General features: G+C 39.7%; 1 protein-coding gene across 2 annotated transcripts in view; it reads right to left on the minus strand.

The window, feature by feature from the left end:
- Positions 1-17,532, minus strand: part of EFCAB3 (EF-hand calcium binding domain 3) — a 40,272-nt gene that overhangs the window by 13,665 nt on the left and 9,075 nt on the right. For both annotated transcript variants that reach the window (XM_036837191.1, XM_036837190.1), the window contains exons 3-6: positions 16,538-16,614; positions 8,677-8,820; positions 7,128-7,199; positions 5,930-6,050 (exon numbers count right to left, since the gene is read on the minus strand). In XM_036837191.1, coding sequence (XP_036693086.1) covers positions 5,930-6,050; positions 7,128-7,199; positions 8,677-8,820; positions 16,538-16,614 — 414 coding nt within the window. The remainder of the gene's footprint in view (positions 1-5,929; positions 6,051-7,127; positions 7,200-8,676; positions 8,821-16,537; positions 16,615-17,532) is intronic.

A 17,532-nucleotide genomic window follows, 5' to 3' on the forward strand; every position in this document is an offset into this window, starting at 1 on the left:
TATATATGCTGAACGCATTCATTTTAAATTTAATTTGTATATTCATTCAATATTATTTATTGAGGGCTTGTTTCTGTGACATTTATAGAACATTTACTGATATTTTCCACAGGCCATTTAATTACTTTACATATGCAGTCCCTGGGCTTTGCCTTCCTTCCTCTTCCCCAAGACTTCCCAGTCTTGTCTAGAAAAATACCTATCGATTATGATCCATGTTAGGTTGCTTCTATGTCTTGGCTATTGTAAATAGCGCTGCAATGAACACTGGGGTGCATGTATCTTTTTGAACCATGTTTTTCTCCGGATACATGCCCAGGAGTGGGATTGCTGGGTCTTATGGTAGCTCTGTTTTTAGTTTCTTTAGGAACCTCCATACTATCCTCCATAGTGGCTGTATCAGTTTACATTCCCACCAGCAGTGTAGGAGGGTTCCTTTTTCCCCACACCCTCTCCAGCATTTATTGTTTGTAGACTTTTTGATGATGGCCATTCTGACCGGTGTGAGGTGATAATTTACTGTAGTTTTGATTTGCATTTCTCTAATAATTAGCGATGTTGAGCATCTTTTCATGTGCCTCTTGGCCATCTGTATGTCTTCTTTGGAGAAATGTCTATTTAGGTCTTCTGCCCATTTTTGATCGGGTTGTTTGTTTGTTTGTTTTGATATTGAGCCACAAACTAGGGTCCTTCCCTAGCCTTGAACCCATCCACTCACAATGTTCTCACTCGCCTCTGAATATAGAATAATAGTCGTTTCTCTCAGTGTAATTTACTTCCTACTAGGTTCTTTAAGGCTCACCTTTCCTTTCCTTCAGAGTATTCTCTGCAGACTCTATGGCTCTGCGTGTGGTCCTCAAATCAGCAGCAGCAGCAGCACTGGGAACTTGTTAGAAATACAAATTCTTGGGTCTCACACAAAACTCCTGAATCAGAAACCCTGGGGCTCAGCGATGTGTTTTGACAATCGCTCCAGGTGATAATGATGAGTGCCCAAGTTAGAAAACTGCTGGCGTGGTATAGAGTCTCTCCCTTCCCTGAGACTCTAATCTTTGTTTGATGATTATATACCAGGTTATATTTATAACTGTTTTCTTTCCTCCCTCCCTCCCTTCCTTTCCTCCTGTTTTAATCTTTCTTTAGTAACACAGGTTTTCCTTAAATATCTCTTGATCCTTGGATGTCTATTCATACTTAAGAGTGAGAGTAAACACTTTTTTTTGAATTTTTGAATTTTACTTTATTTATTTTTTATACAGCAGGTTCTTATTAGTTATCTATTTTATACATATTAGTGTATGTATGTCAATTCCAATCTCCCAATTCATCCCACCACCACCACCCCCCCGCCACTTTCCCCCCTTGGTGTCCATACGTTTGTTCTCTACATCTGTGTCTCTATTTCTGCAGTGCAAACCGGTTCATCTGTGCCATTTTTCTAGATTCCACATATATGCATTAATATACGATATTTGTTTTTCTCTTTCTGTCTTCAATCTGTATGACAGTCTCTAGATCCATCCATGTCTCTACAAGTGACCCAATTTCGTTTCTTTTTATGGCTGAGTAATACTCCATTGTGTATATGTACCACATCTTCTTTATCCATTCATCTGTCTATGGGCATTTAGGTTGCTTCCATGACCTGGTGATGCAATGAACATTGGGGTGCATGTGTCTTTTTGAATTACGGTTTTCTCTGGGTATATGCCCAGTAGTGGGATTGCTGGGTCATATGGTAATTCTATTTTTAGTTTTAGTTTTTGTTTTTTTAAATTATTTATTTATTTTTGGCTGTGTTGGGTCTTCGTTTCTGTGCGAGGGCTTTCTCTAGTTGTGGCAAGCGGGGGCCACTCTTCATCGTGGTGCGCGGGCCTCTCTTGTTGCTGAGCACAGGCTCCAGACGCACAGGCTAAGTAGTTGTGGCTCACGGGCCTAGTTGCTCCATGGCATGTGGGATCTTCCCAGACCAGGGCTCGAACCCATGTCCCCTGCATTGGCAGGCGGATTCTCAACCATTGTGCCACCAGGGAAGCCCCTATTTTTAGTTTTTTAAGGAACCTCCATACTGTTCTCCATAGTGGTTGTATCAATTTACATTCCCACCAATAGTGCAAGAGGGTTACTTTTTCTCCACACCCTCTCCAGAATTTTTTTTTAAACTTTCTTAACATCTTTATTGGAGTATAATTGCTCTGCAATGGTGTGTTAGTTTCTGCTCTATAACAAAGTTCCAGCATTTGTTGTTTGTAGATTTTCTGATGATGCCCATTCTAACTGGTGTGAGGTGATACCTCATTGTAGTTTTGATTTGCATTTCTCTAATGATTAGCGATGTTGAGCAGCTTTTCATGTGCTTCTTGGCCATCTGTATGTCTTCTTTGGAAAAATGTCTATTTAGCTCTTCTGCCCATGTTTTCATTGGGTTGTTTGTTTTTTTTAATATTGAGCTGCATGAACTGTTAATATATTTTGGAGATTAATCCTTTGTCCATTGATTCATTTGCAAATATTTTCTCCCATTCTGAGGGTTGTCTTTTCATCTTGTTTGTAGTTTCCTTTGCTGTTCAAAAGCTTTTAAGTTTCATTAGGTCCCATTTGTTCATTTTTGTTCTTATTTCCATTACTCTAGGAGTTGGGTCAAAAAAGATATTGCTGTGATTTATGTAACAGAGTGTTCTGAATATGTTTTCCTCCAAGAGTTTTATAGTGTCTGGTCTTATGCTTAGGTCTTTATTCCATTTTGAGTTTATTTTTGTGTATGGTGTTAGGGAGTGTTCTAATTTCATTCTTTTACATGTAGCTGTCCAGTTTTCCCAGCACCACTTATTGAAGAGACTGTCTTTTCTCCATTGCATATCCTTGCCTCCTTTGTCATAGATTCATTGACCATAGGTGTGTGGGTTTATCTCTGGGCTTTCTATCCTGTTCCATTGATCTATATTTCTGTTTTTGTGCCAGTACCATATCGTCTTGATTACTGTAGCTTTGTAGTATAGTCTGAAGTCAGCCAGTCTGATTCCTCCAGCTCCATTTTTTTCCCTCAAGATTGCTTTGGCTATTCGGGGTCTTTTGTGTCTCCATACAAATTTTAAGATTTTTATTCTAGTTCTGTAAAAAATGCCACTGGTAATTTGACAGGGATTGCATTGAATCTATAGACTGCTTTGGGTAGTATAGTCATTTTCATAATATTGATTCTTCCAATCCAAGAACATGGTATATCTCTCCATCTGTTTGTGTCATCTTTAATTTCTTTCATCAGTGTCTTATAGTTTTCTGAGTACAGGTCTTTTACCTCCTTAGGTAGGTTTATTGCTAGGTATTTTATTCTTTTTGTTGCAATGGTGAATAGGATTGTTTCCTTAATTTCTCTTTCTGATCTTTTGTTGTTAGCGTATAGGAATGCAAGAGATTTCTGTGCATTAATTTTGCATCCTGCAACTTTACCAAAATCATTGATTAGTTCTAGTAGTTTTCTGGTGGCATCTTTAGGATTCTCTATGTATTGTATCATGTCATCTGCAAACAGTGACAGTTTTACTTCTTCTTTTCCAATTTGTATTCCTTTTATTTCTTTTTCTTCTCTGATTGCCATGGCTAGGACTTCCAAAACTATGTTGAATAATAGTGGCGAGAGTGGGCATCCTTGTCTCGTTCCTGATCTTAGAGGAAATGCTTTCAGTTTTTCACCATTGAGAATGATGTTTGCTGTGGGTTTGTCATATATGGCCTTTATGATGTTGAGGTAGGTTCCCTCTATGCCCACTTTCTGGAGAGTTTTTATCATAAATGGGTGTTGAATTTTGTCAAAAGATTTTTCTGCATCTATTGAGATGATCATATGATTTTTATTCTTCACTTTGTTAATATGGTGTATCACATTGATTGATTTGCGTATATTGAAGAATCCTTGCATCCCTGGGATAAATCCCACTTGATCGTGGTGTATGATCCTTTTAATGTGTTGTTGGATTCTGTTTTCTAGTATTTTGTTGAGGATTTTTGCATCTATATTCATCAGTGATATTGGCCTGTGATTTTCTTTTTTTGTAGTATCTCTGTCTGGTTTTGGTATCAGGGTGATGGTGGCCTTGTAGAATGAGTTTGGGAGTGTTCCTTCCTCTGCAGTTTTTTGGAAGAGTTTGAGAAGGATGGGTGTTAGCTCTTCTCTAAGTGTTTGATAGAATTCCCCTCTGAAGCCATCTAGTCCTGGACTTTTGTTTGTTGGAAGATTTTTTTAAAAATTAATTAATTAATTATTTATTTGGCTGCGTTGGGTCTTTGTTGTTGCATACGGGCCTTCTCTAGTTGCAGCGAGTGGGGGCTACTCTTTGTTGCGATGTGTGGGCTTCTCATTGTGGTGGCTTCTCTCTTTGTGGAGCACAGGCTCTAGGTACGCGGGCTTCAGTAGTTGCAGCTTGTGGGCTCTAGAGCGCAGGCTCAGTAGTTGTGGTGCACGGGCTTAGTTGCTCCACGGCATGTGGGATCTTCCTGGACCAGGGATCGAACCTGTGTCCCCTGCATTGGCAGGAGGATCCTTAACCACTGTGCCACGAGGGAAGTCCCTTCTTTCCATTTATATTTTAAGCTCCTTAAATGCAAATGCCACCTGTTAAATACTTCTGCCTGATCTCCTCAGGAACCAGGTATATGATAAGTAACTACCATAACCATAATAACAATAAAAACACCAACATCTGCTAACATTTCCTGAGCACTTACTGGATATAAGCAGCAATACAAGGAGGTGGAAAAGAGCATGGTTTCTGGAACCAGACAGTTTGTGCTAAAATCTAGGCACCCCTACCCCTTTGGGCAGGTTACTTAACTGACCTGTGCTTTAGCTTTTTTAATCTGTAAAGTGGGGATGATAGGGCATATCAGTAGGTGAGGATTAATAATAAATAATGTGTGTATTCTATACTTATTCTAGTTACTTTCACATAATAATAATAGCTAACATTTATTGAGCTCCTATGATGTGCTGAGCACTTTACCTGCATTATCACATATCCTCACAATTTCCCTATAATTGTGTTATGGGTATTATTATTCTCATTTTATAGATGAGGAAACTGAGGCTGAATGGTTAAGGAATGTGCCAAATTTGTGTACCAACAGCAGGCATTTAATACATGTATTTGACTTGGAATGAAGTGTAGAATGTTGTGCACCCTCTGTTCCACATCTGACCTAGGTGTAGGATAGTGTAAAGAGATTACCTGTTGAGGAGCAGAAAGATATTTTACATTGTTGGTGGCATTCTGTATTTTTAAGTCTCTCTAAGTGGGATAGTAGAATGCTTTGAGAGAGTAAGAGTTGAAAAGACTGATAACAGAAACATTTAATTTTTGTAATACAATGATAGACATAGATTGAGGAAATGTATCTTTAGTGATATTTGCTGGAATAAACACATTTGGGTGTGAGAATGTTTCCTTATCCTCTATTCTCAAGTCTAATTCTGGCTCTGCTCCAGTCCAAAGACTACTTTGGGAAGTATGAAATTGCTGTACCTCATCCCAAAGAACCTTTTGACAGCCCCTGGTAGATCCAGTGTGAATGGGAGTATCTTGTATTCAAACTAGATTTCCAAGCTCACCCAAAATCATTCCTGGAAAAGTCTCATTCCTCTGGGATTCTCTAGCCTAGGGTAGGAGAAGCTGAACTTTTTTGGCTGTCTTAGGCTTTCATGGGGCACTGAGATCGTCTGAATCAACCTTGCAATTTCAGAACTAGGCAGTGCAGTGAGGATGAAGGAATACGGTCTCATGTTGTGGCACATGACTATTTATTTGCCTATACACCTTCTCCTTTGTTTTGGAGCAGATCCATGGAGTAGGATGTTAGGGAGAGGTGGCTGCCTTGTTAATATCCTCATAAATGCTGCCGAGAAGGTCGTTTTTGTTCTTTCTTTGCCACCTACCTTACTATTTCCATTATAGCCTTTCTGGGTAAGGCTGAAGTCTCTACAAGCTTTGATAGGATTTCAAACAATAGGATCCCTGGGTTGCCAGCTAAATCTAAACAGTTCTCCGTTTCTGGAACTGTGGAGGGAAAAAAAAATTCAAAATGCCTTCTGAAAAAAACTCTATCATAAAAAGGATTAAAGTGACAGTTGTATTACTGTATATACAATATTAATACCAAGTCAAGAACAGAGAATTATAGAAAAACATCCGAAGTCTGTTCTATTTGGTAAAAAGGTCATTTTGATTACTGAACAGACAAAATAATCATGGAATTTTAAATGAAATACTTTTAGTTCAGTGACTTCTAAGTAAATACAGTAATACATTTAACATAAACATGAATTATGTGTTAAGGACTATTGTTCTGTTCTTCTCTGTAAAGGAATTGTTGATTAACATATTTCTGGTGTGCAGGCAAACCCTTGTTACTATAGTGATACTTGAAACAGTAACTTCTGTTTATACTAAAACAGTTCATAGCTTATGAAAGGATATATTTTTCAAAACTGTATACAATATTTGGAATTTGGAATGCATTCATCCTAGAAGACAAGATATGAATAGGGTTAGATTTTCCAAGGCAGCTTGTTAAATTCATAAACAAACTGTTAGAGGACTAACAGCAATAATTTGAGTACCTCCACTTCATTATACCCTTGTGTGAGAACATGCTCTCGAACCTCCAGCAGACTGTCCAGCCCTCACACCGAGGGCAGAGGCTTCACCAGGGTGAGGAAGATATTTTTCAGGAAGGTGAATTATCTATACCCAAATCTGCCTGAGAGAGAGAGCATTTTTCTTTTTCTAAAAAGATATTTTTTCTTCTGTAGGAGGAGTACCTCCCAAAGTAGCACAGGTACTGGTAAAGAATTAAAGTACTATAAAAGGTGACCAAAATTTTCTATACCACTGCCTGAGTGTTCTCATTGGAGTCCAAAAAGCAGTATCTTCTGCAGAAGGACTTGATGCATTTAAGTTAAAATTCTAAAACTGTATCAATTTCCTTAGCAAATTTTGTTTTAGAGAAGCAGTACAAAAGTAAATCACATCCCAGACTACACCTTCCTGATTGGAGACCTAAATGAATAATCTTTACAGTGCCATGAATTGCAACTAACCATCTGCTATCTATTAAGCAATATCTCTACTCACCCACAGCCTTAAGGAAGCGGTTGTTATCTGTTAGCACCTTTATAAAGTCTGAGAAATTCACCTTCCCATCTCCTGCAACAGAAATCTAAAGCTCAGAACAAGGATATATTTACCTTCCCACTTCACTCCCACCTCTATATTTCTATTATTAGAATATGCCAGAGTTTTACCCTGTTTCCTCTAAAATTAAAGGATAGCGAGTGCTATTAGAGTGTTTATGTTTCAATGAAAGAATAAAAATTTGGGTAGAGTTCGTGGAAACAAGTGACACTTTAATTAAATGGTGACTGACACACATGGGATGCTGCTGATTGAATGGGGCACTGGCAGGTGGGTGAGGAGAAGTGAGATGAGGTACTGTGCTGAATATATATTCCACACAACATACCAGCTTGGGCTACTAGTCACTAAATCAGTATATTCAAAGAACACATTACCTATATGCTTTAAAAATATCAATAAAAATGCTGTGGCATTTAAGATTCAATATAGGTGGGCTCTAATGATGGAAGGAAGATTTGTACTAAAATGATTCAAACAGAAACAAAGGGCTTGGATTTCCTTGGCAATGTAGGCAGATAGGGTAGGGGGTCCCAGAGGAAGAAAACTAGGCATAACTTTCTTGACATGAGAAGCCATTTTAGGCCTAAGCCATTTTGTCATCTAAGCCTGGCCACAGTGCTTGTCCTTGCAGAAGAATACGCCTCATAGTTAATGATTTTAAAGGAACAAAGAATGTAAGAACAAACTGGTATTACCAGGCCAGGAAAATAACTTAACCATATTGGAAATAATATATCAGTTGTAAAGACTCCCAGTTCTGTTTTGAAGTTGAGATTAGCCTGAAGCACATTCTTGAGCTGTTTTGCAGGATCCAAACCGCCTTGAGCACTCAACCTTTACCAGAATACCTAGAGCCTAAGGAATGATGCTGCTGACCTTTGCTGACCCTCATAACCTCAATCAACTAGAGCCTGGATCTGTCGACCTTTGCCCCAATTCTATGCTGAATTCTCCTCTGCTCCAGCCCCTTCATGAATATGCATGCACCCTTGGCTTAAAACCTTCCCATTTTTGCTGTTTGGGGAGACACTGCTTTGGGAAAGATCCCCAGCGTTCTCCTTACTTGTTGCAAGTAATAAATCCTTCCTTCTGCTCTTTGGCTTGGTTGTGTCTTTTCGCTCAACACCCACCAAGAGGCGAAGCCAGTTTTTGGGTAACAGTAACAGGTTATTTTTGAAATTGTCAATGCCTTTGTATCTGTTATTTCAAGGCACCCTCCAAAATGTACATTAGGACAAGTAATCTGAATTTGATATTAAATATGACAGTCACTTTTCGTTTCCACACAGGCTTTTTCAAAGACTAGCCCATTTTGTAGCATTAATTTGATTTCATAACTTGTACACCGATAACTTTAAAGAGAAACACATATATGTGCTTTTGGCAAATGAATGAGGTTTACTTCTCATGTTTATGTAGTCTGATAAAAAATATATATTTATAAAAATTTTTTATGAAAAAAATAATGACAAGTCAAAGTACTCACGATCAATATCAGCACATCTTAGTTCATTATAGACATCATGCTTGGTTAGATTCATTCCCAACTTAGCTAAAGTGCACATCATTCCATGTAAATCAATACAGCCAGTTTTATCCTTGTTAAAGAAGTTGTAGGCATCTTGGAAGGCTGGGGAAATGGAATTAGGTTAGGACAGTTATTTAAGAATAAATACATATTCTTATGGAACTAGAACAGATATTACCATTGACTGGAGGTCATGTTCTGAAAAACTATTTAGAGAAATTTGAGTATTTAGTAGACATTTCTTATAAAGGACAGTGTCCTTCCATGAGATTTGAACTAGAATAAACTAATTGGTGGAAAAGCAAATATGTAGGCAAAATGGCTCTTGAAGGATGTTCATACCCTAATTCCTGGAACCTGTGAATGTATTACTTTACATGACAAAGGGGATTTTGCAGATGTAATTAAGGTAGATTACCCTGGATTATCTGAATGAGTCCCTTATGAAGCAAGAGAGATGTGGCAGATGAAGTGAGAGATTCAAAGCAGGAGAAGGACTTGACTCATTGTTGCTGGTTTGAAGATGGAGAGGGCATGTGATGTGGAATGCAGGCAGCCTTAAAGGTCTGAGAGAGGCTCCCGGCTGACAGCCAGCAAGGAAGTGGGACCTCAGCCCTATACTACAAGGAACTGCATTCTGCCAAAAATTTGAACAAGCTCAGAAGCAGATTCTCCTCCAGAGCCCCCAGATAAAAGGCCAAGCTGGTCAACACCTTCATTTCAGCCTTGTAAGACCCAGAGACGAGGGACCAGGTGAGCCCACCTGACTTCTGACTATCCATCTGTGAGGTCTGAATGTTTTGTACAGACTCAAAGTTTTTTGTTTTGTTTTGTTTTAAATTTTATTATTTGTTTATTTATTTATTTAATTTTTGGCTGTGTTGGGTCTTCGTTTCTGTGCGAGGGCTTTCTCTGGTTGAGGCAAGCAGGGGCCACTCTTCATCGCGGTGCGCGGGCCTCTCACTATCGCGGCCTCTCTTGTTGCGGAGCACAGGCTCCAGATGCACAGGCTCAGTAGTTGTGGCTCACGGGCCTAGTTGCTCTGCGGCATGTGGGATCCTCCCAGACCAGGGCTCAAACCCGTGTCCCCTGCATTGGCAGGCAGATTCTCAACCACTGCACCACCAGGGAAGCCCTCAAAGTTTTTTTAAAGAAATACTCAAGGCATTAACTGGAGCCAAAGTTAGACATGTATTTTCTAAAATTAGTAAATGAAGAGGTGAATCCAGAACAAGGTATTCTCCCAAATGGTACCAGTATAAAACATTTCATATCACATTCAAATTTTAGCATCTCTGTGTATAAGAATGATTAATTCTATAGAAATAAGATACCTGTCTTATATTTGTGTGAAAAGTTAACATCCTTCTCCCTTGATATAAGGCTGTCTTCTCTAGGGCTGGAACTATCTCTGATGTGTTTCTTTTTTTCTCCCAGTATTTCTGGCCATGTAGTAGGCATTCATGCAGCTTAATCAACAAATTTTTATTGCATGCCTTGTATGTGCCAGGTGCTGCTGTAAGCACCTAGGATACATTAGTGCACTAAACAGACAAAAATTCTGCCCTTATATAAATGTAATAAATAGGTAAGACAGAGAGCATGTTAGAAGGTTAGAAGGTGGTAAGTGCTATGGAAAAAGAGAAAAAGTAATACAGGGTTGGGGGGGGGTTGGGATTTCTAGGAATTGAAGGATAGGTTGCTTGTATTAAAATGTAAGATTTGAGCAAAAACTTGAAAGGTGAGAGAGTGGATATCTGGAAGAAGAGAGGACTAGGCAGAGGGAAGAGCTAGAGCACAAAGGCCGTAAAGGGAATGGGCCCGGCATGCTCCAGGAACAGCAAGGATGCTAGCGTGGCTGGAGCAGAGTGAGCAAGAGGAAAGGAGTAGGAGAGGTCAGAGAGGTAATATGTGCGTGGTTATGTTTTAAATTTTATTTTAAATTTTATTTCAGATTGGTTTTAGATGTAGTTGCAAAGATAGAACAGAGAGTTCCCTCACCCAGTTTCCCATAACATTAACATTTTACATTACTAAGGTACATTTGTCACATCAAAGAAGCCAACATTGGTGTAGTACTATTAACTAAACGGCAGACATTATTCGGATTTTACTGGTTTTTCCCTACACCCTTTTTCTGTCCAAGATCCCATCCAGGACACCATATTACAATTAGTCATCATGTTTTTTTAACCTCTTCTGTATAACAGTTTATCTGACTTTCCTTTTTTTCTGATACCCTTACTAGTTTTTGTTCGTTTTTTGGGGGTTTTTTGGCTGCGTTGGGTCTTCGTTGCTGCGCGCGTGCTTTCTCTAGTTGCAGCGAACAGGGCCTACTCTTCCTTGAGGTGTGCGGGCTTCTCATTGTGGTGGCTTCTCTTGTTGCGGAGCACGGGCTCTAGGCGCGTGGGCTTCAGTAGTAGTGGTGCGCGGGCTCAGTAGTTATGGCTTGCGGGCTTAGTTGCTCCGTGGCATGTGGGATCTTTCCGGACCAGGGATCTAACCTGTGTTCCCTGCATTGGCAGGAGGATGCTTAGCCACTGCGCCACCAGGGAAGTCCCGCCCTTGTCAGTTTTGAGGAGTGTTGTTCAGGTACTTTGTAGAAGTCCTTCAATTTGGGTTTTTCTGATGTTCTTCTCATGGTTAGCCTGAGATTATGGGTTTTGGGGAGGAAGACCACAGAACTGAAGTGGTGTTATCATCATTATATTAAGGCTATCAACATGACTTATCACTGGTGATGGCAACCTTGATTAACTGGCTGAGGTAGTGTTTGTCAGATTTTTCCACTGTGAACTTCCTTCCTTCCTTTTTCATATTCTACTCTTTGGAAGCAAGTTGCTAAGGGTAGTCCAGACTCAAGGGACAGAGGGCTCAGGGGAATGGGGAATTAAGCTCTACCTCCTGGAAGAGGTAATATCTACATACATTATTTGGAATTCTCTTGTAAGAGAGATTTGTCTCTTCTTCTTTTAAAAAATTCAATCATGGGACTTCCCTGGTGGCGCAGTGGTTAAGAATCCGCCTGCCAATGCAGGGCACACGGGTTCGAGCCCTGGTCCAGGAAGATCCCACATGCCATGGAGCAGCTAAGCCCGTGCTCCACAACTACTGAGCCCACGTGCCACAACTACTGAAGCCCGTGCGCCTAGAGCCCAAGCTCCACAACAAGAGAAGCCACCGCAATGAAAAGCCCGTGCACCGCAACAAATAGTAGCCCCTGCTTGATACAACTGGAGAAAGCCCGCATGCAGCAACGAAGACCCAACACAGCCAAAAAAAAAAAAAAAAATTCAATCATTTATTTCTATCACTAGGGACTTATCGATATTTATTTTATACTTTGAGTTATAATCCAATACTATTCTATTTATTTTTGTTGTTCAAATTATTCCAGCTTTGGCTGTTGTGAGCTCTTTCAGGTTCATTTCTGTATGTCTTTGACATGCTCTTGTCCTTTTGTATTTTGAGCATCTCCTTACTTTCTGGCACTGCAAAATATTCCAGGTTCATTTTGTATATTCTCTGCCAAAGCCCTAGAATCAGCCATTTATCCAAGGAACTCTGATTCTTTGATAGGAGACTGACATTGGAAGTCAAGATCTGGGGGTGTCAGTGCTTTTAAGTCCTCTCAGCAAACAGAGCTAGGAAATATATGCACATATACTAACCCATGTATACACACATATCATATTATTTCTTGATCTACCATCTGCATCCATATTAAGTTAAACATGAGTTCACACTGATGTCTCACTCTAATCCAGTTCCACTGCTTCACTTTAGCCTTCTCCCCTTGTTTATCTGAAACTTCCTACTCCAACAGAGAGAAACCTGGCTCCCACCATCCACCACTGAGTCACTTATTTATTCAATCGTCGTATACATGTACAACAGTTTCAGAATTGTTAATCTATACCCCTATGAGAAACAACTTTACTAATTAGAGTATATTGTGTGTTGTTTATGTATAGCTCCTTTTGTGTTCAGTCTTACAGTTTCTAGTCAAAATGTCGTTTTCAGAGTTACATAGGTCAGCGCCTCCCTCTCCCCGACCTGACATATTTTAACAGGATCACTGTGGCTATTGTTAGAACAGACTTTTGTAAGGATTTGGGTAGAAGCAGGGAGACTAGCCTCAGGTAGGAGGCTATCGTGGGTGAGCAATAACAGTGCTTTAGACCAGGGTTGTAGCAGTAGAGGTCGTATAAATCTTGATATATTTTAAAGGTAGAGCCAATGAGATTTCCTGATGGATTTATTTTATTTATTTATTTTTTTAAATACACATTTCTTCATTTATCTATTTATTTATTTATTTTTATTTTTGGCTGCATTGGGTCTTTGTTGCTGCACGCAGGCTTTCTCTAGTTGCTGCGAGAGGGGGCTACTCTTCGTTGTGGTGGGCGGGCTTCTCATTCTGGTGGCTTCTCTTGCTGTGGAGCACGGGCTCTAGGCATGTGGGCTTCAGTAATTGTGGCACGCGGGCTCAGTAGTTGTGGCTTGCAGGCTCTAGAGCGCAGTCTCAGTAGTTGTGGTGCACGGGCTTAGGTGCTCCACAGCATGTGGGATCTTCCCTGACCAGGGCTCGAACCTGTGTCCCCTGAGTTGGCAGGCGGATTGTTAACCACTGTGCCACCAGAGAAGTCCCTCCTGATGGATTTATAGGTAGGGTGAGAACGAAGAGTCAAGGATGACTCCAGAGTTTTTCCAGAACAAGTGGAAGGATGAAATACCATTATCTGAGATGGGGAAGGCTATGGGTAGGTCAAATTTTAGAAGAGGCTGAGGGGAGGGGAGGATGGGGAGTTACTGGTTAATGGGTCTGGAGGTTCAGTTTGGGATGATGAAAAAGTTCTGGAGGTGGATGATAGTGATGGTTAGAGGACAATGTGAACATATTTAATGCCACTGATCTGTGTGAACTCTTAAAAATGGTTAAAATTGTAATTTTTATGTTATGTATACTTTACTACAATAAAAAAAAAAAGAGTAAGAGGAACATATTAGGAGTTCAGTTTTTTTTTTTTTGGCCACGCCATGTGGCTTGCAGAATCTTAGTTCCCTGAACCTGGGCCCCTGGCAGCAGCAGCGTGGAGTCCTAACCACTGGACTGCCAGGGAATTTCCCAGGAGTTCAGTTTTTGACATGTTGAGTTTGAGGTGTCTATTAGACATACAATTGGAGATGTCAGGTAGGCAGTTAGATATGAGTCTGGAGCTGGGGAGAGAGACCTGGCTGGACATATACATTTGGGAATTGTTGGCATATAGGTATTTAAAGCCTAAGACTAGATGAAATCACCACATGTGTGAGTGGGATGAAGAAGAGAAGAGGATCAAGGACTGAGCTCTGGGGTGGTCTAACATTAAGAGGAATCAGGAGAAAGGGAGAAACTAGCAAAAGAGACTGAGGAGTGACCAGTGAGGTAGGAAGAAAACAAGAATGTGTAAATATCTAGGAATGGGAAAAATAGTTTTGGAGACAATGAGTATAGACACCTCTTTCGGGGAATTTTTCTGCAAAGAGGAGCAAAGAAATTGTGTAGTAGCTGGAGGAGGAAATGAGGTCACAGTATATTTCTTAGGGGAAATAATAGTAAATTTGTATGATAATAGGAATGATATAATAGAGAGTGAAAAAAATTGGTGTTGAAGCGGGGGGCACAGTTTCTTTGGTCATATCTTTGAATTTGAGAGAGGAGATGTGATCTAGTCCACAATGGAAGGATTGACTTTAGATAAAAGTATAAAGTTCATTTGTGGAAGAGGGAGGAGGGCAGAGTTTGTGGGTACAGATGCTGGTGGGGGTAGATATGGAAGTGGGAGTCTGTGGAAGTTCTATTCTGATTGCAGAATCAGAATTCTCTGATTATAAAGGGGTAGGAAGCAAGGATATCAACTGAGAGTGAGGATGGTAGCAGATGCTGGGGATTTGGAGGTGTTCAATAAATATTTGTAAAATGAACAAATTAACCTCTCATAGTGCTTAATCCTCATGACAACCATATTTTCTAGTTTCTGTATTTGATGCTTTGATATCTGGGGCCTTGCTGATCCTGGAGGGCCTGCCCCTCCCATAACCAGCCAGTTCCTAGAGATAGTAAAAGACTTGCCTGTGAGCATGTTCTTCATATACAAACCAACCAATCCAGAGACCATATCCCCAGTCACCAACTATCTTAGGCTCTTAAACTCTGGGCTACTGTTCCTCTGTCCTAATCACTGCAGGGCCAGGTATCAGACAACTAGGGACAGCCCTGAAACCCAGAGCTCACTGAAATAATTTAACTAGCCAATCCTAAACCTGCTTATCCTGCCTTGTCTATTCCTTCCTGCAGAAACCAAACTAAGGCTCTTGCCCACTTCCCTCTGCCCTTTGCGTTTGGACTGACTCTGGTGCTTCCCTGTTTGCCTCTTCATGGTGTGCTGTGTCTCTTACTTTTAGGGATCTCTGAGAATAAAATACTTCTTCCAGGACAGTTGTTTCTATGTCTGTATGTATAACAATACCTGATTAAAACAAATAGTGGGTACCCTTAAAGCACTAATGTATATTAATGTACTTCAGAAACCTTGAAGTTTTATAAAGCCATAAATTGTTATTATCAAGGCATTTAGTTCAATTTTACAGTGAAAAATGAAGTGCTGATCCTGACAATCTTTTGTGGTTCCCAAACCAGCTTTCCCAGCAATAAAGGTGTTTTTTTGATTCCTGTCTCTTGGAGGAATTTCTTAGTTGGTTCCAAACTTGGAGGGGTGAAGCATTAACCTTCTCAGAACCCAAACACAGCCATGCTTGATTTTTTTTTTTTAGTTTTTCTAGTGTGTCATGTTTTCCCTTTTCTCTGGGCCTTTGCAGATTCCACTCTTTCTACCCAGAACACTCCCTTCTGTGCTCTTTGTCTGATTTACTCATTATTTAGCCTTCTCTGGGACTTCCCTCCTATCCTTACTGAGACTAAGTTACAACACTTTCTTTTATGCTCCTTTATCTCTATACTTTCCCTATCATAACTTGTGTCATGTTGTAATTTAAATGGTTCAATCAACAAATGCATGGTTTAACTGTCTTCCCTGTAAGACTTCCTATTAGGGCAGGGAACATGTCTGACCTGTGTTTTACCTAGTACACTGTTGGCTTTAAGTAAGTATTTGTTGTTTGGATGAATGAACTGTAGCGAGGGTAGCTCATTTTATCATTATAATTTTTTTCTATGAGAAATCCTGGGACTTTAGTTGTGTTGATACTGCTTTGTTACTTAATTTCTATTTGACCTTGTATTTTTTCTTCTCCACACCACAAGTTCTCCTTTGAATAAAAATATTTGGCCAGGACTGTCTAAATTCTTGAAGATGTCTATTTGAAAGTAATCCCCCAGGACTTCCCTGGTGGTCCAGTGGGTAAGACTCCACGCTCCCAATGCAGGGGGCCCAGGTTCGATCCCTGGTCGGAGAACTAGTTCCCGCATGCATGTGGCAACTAAGGGTCCTCATGCTGCAACTAAGAAGTCTGCATGCCACAACTAAAGATCCCACATGCTGCAACTAAAGATCCCGCCTGCCGCAATGAAGATCCCACGTGCCGCAACTAAGACTTGGCACAGCCAATAAATAAATAAATAAATATTAAAAAAACTAATCCACCTTCCTTCCCACAAATTAGACATTGTATCATAAAATATAGATTTTTTTTGCTTTTAAATAACAGAGTTCTGTAGACAACCCTTGAAATCCCAGATCTCCCTTAGAGAAAAAAAATGATCAGATATATTAAGGGGCTTTTGTTTATGCTTTCATTTTGGGATGGGTCTCATTACCTCGCATTTGTGAAGGGCTCAACTTCCTTTCTTTGTGCTGTAATTGGCTTGGCAGTGGTCCTGGTAAATCTTTATCCCTGAGAAAAGAGATACTTATTGAAACCAGTAAATATTAGTTCCCTTCATCAGTTTCTGCTGACGGGAGTGACTGTAAGCATCAAAATACATCCAGAGTCACACCACCTAAGGGCCCTGTTACTGTCAATTGCCAATAGCTACAGGATGGACAGTGATGTTGGCCACAGAGGTCCACCTCTCCCCTATACTTGCCCATCAACCTTACCCCCTTAAAAAATCTGATTTCTCCTATGTTACAAAAGAGGAAACTGAGGCTCAGAGGGATTAAATAACTTTTCCTGAGTCACACAGCTAATAACTGGAAGCCCTGGGATTCAAATCCAGGTTTATTTGTTGCCAAAGTTGAAGATAATAAGCCTCACACTATTCCTATTGTTAGAAATATAAGTTGTTTCAAATTTTTAACTAGTTTAAATAATCTTATGGTGAATATACTTATAGTGAAATTTTGTATTCACATTTATTTTACAACTTTGCCAAATCGTATTTTTACCTGCATATGAGAGAGAGAGAGAGTGGTAGATCGATCTCTTTCTCTCTCTCTCCCTCTCTCTCTCTCTCTGTCTCGATGTCTCTATATCAACCATATCTATCTATCTCTCATCAAGAGAGAAAAGTTCTGGAAAGTTTGGAACCCTAGGTGACCTTTTATTTCCTCAGGAAAGTAAAATCTGGAAAAAGAGGAAAATATTAATACTTTGGGGATATTTTGTATATATCTGCAGCAATTTTTTAGTTTAGGAACATAAAAATGTATTATGCAAAACTGGGTTTACTTATAATATGGTAATTTAATAGTAAATTTATAATGACGTAATTTTATGGATTAATTTTATTTAAAATACATTTAGTTTTGATACTAGTAGAACTAAAAGTTTTAAGAAATGTCATCTCTTAGTTTTTGTGCTTTTACAAGG

This window comes from Balaenoptera musculus, chromosome 20 (assembly GCF_009873245.2).
Source record: "Balaenoptera musculus isolate JJ_BM4_2016_0621 chromosome 20, mBalMus1.pri.v3, whole genome shotgun sequence".
Taxonomy (NCBI): Eukaryota; Metazoa; Chordata; class Mammalia; order Artiodactyla; family Balaenopteridae; genus Balaenoptera; species Balaenoptera musculus.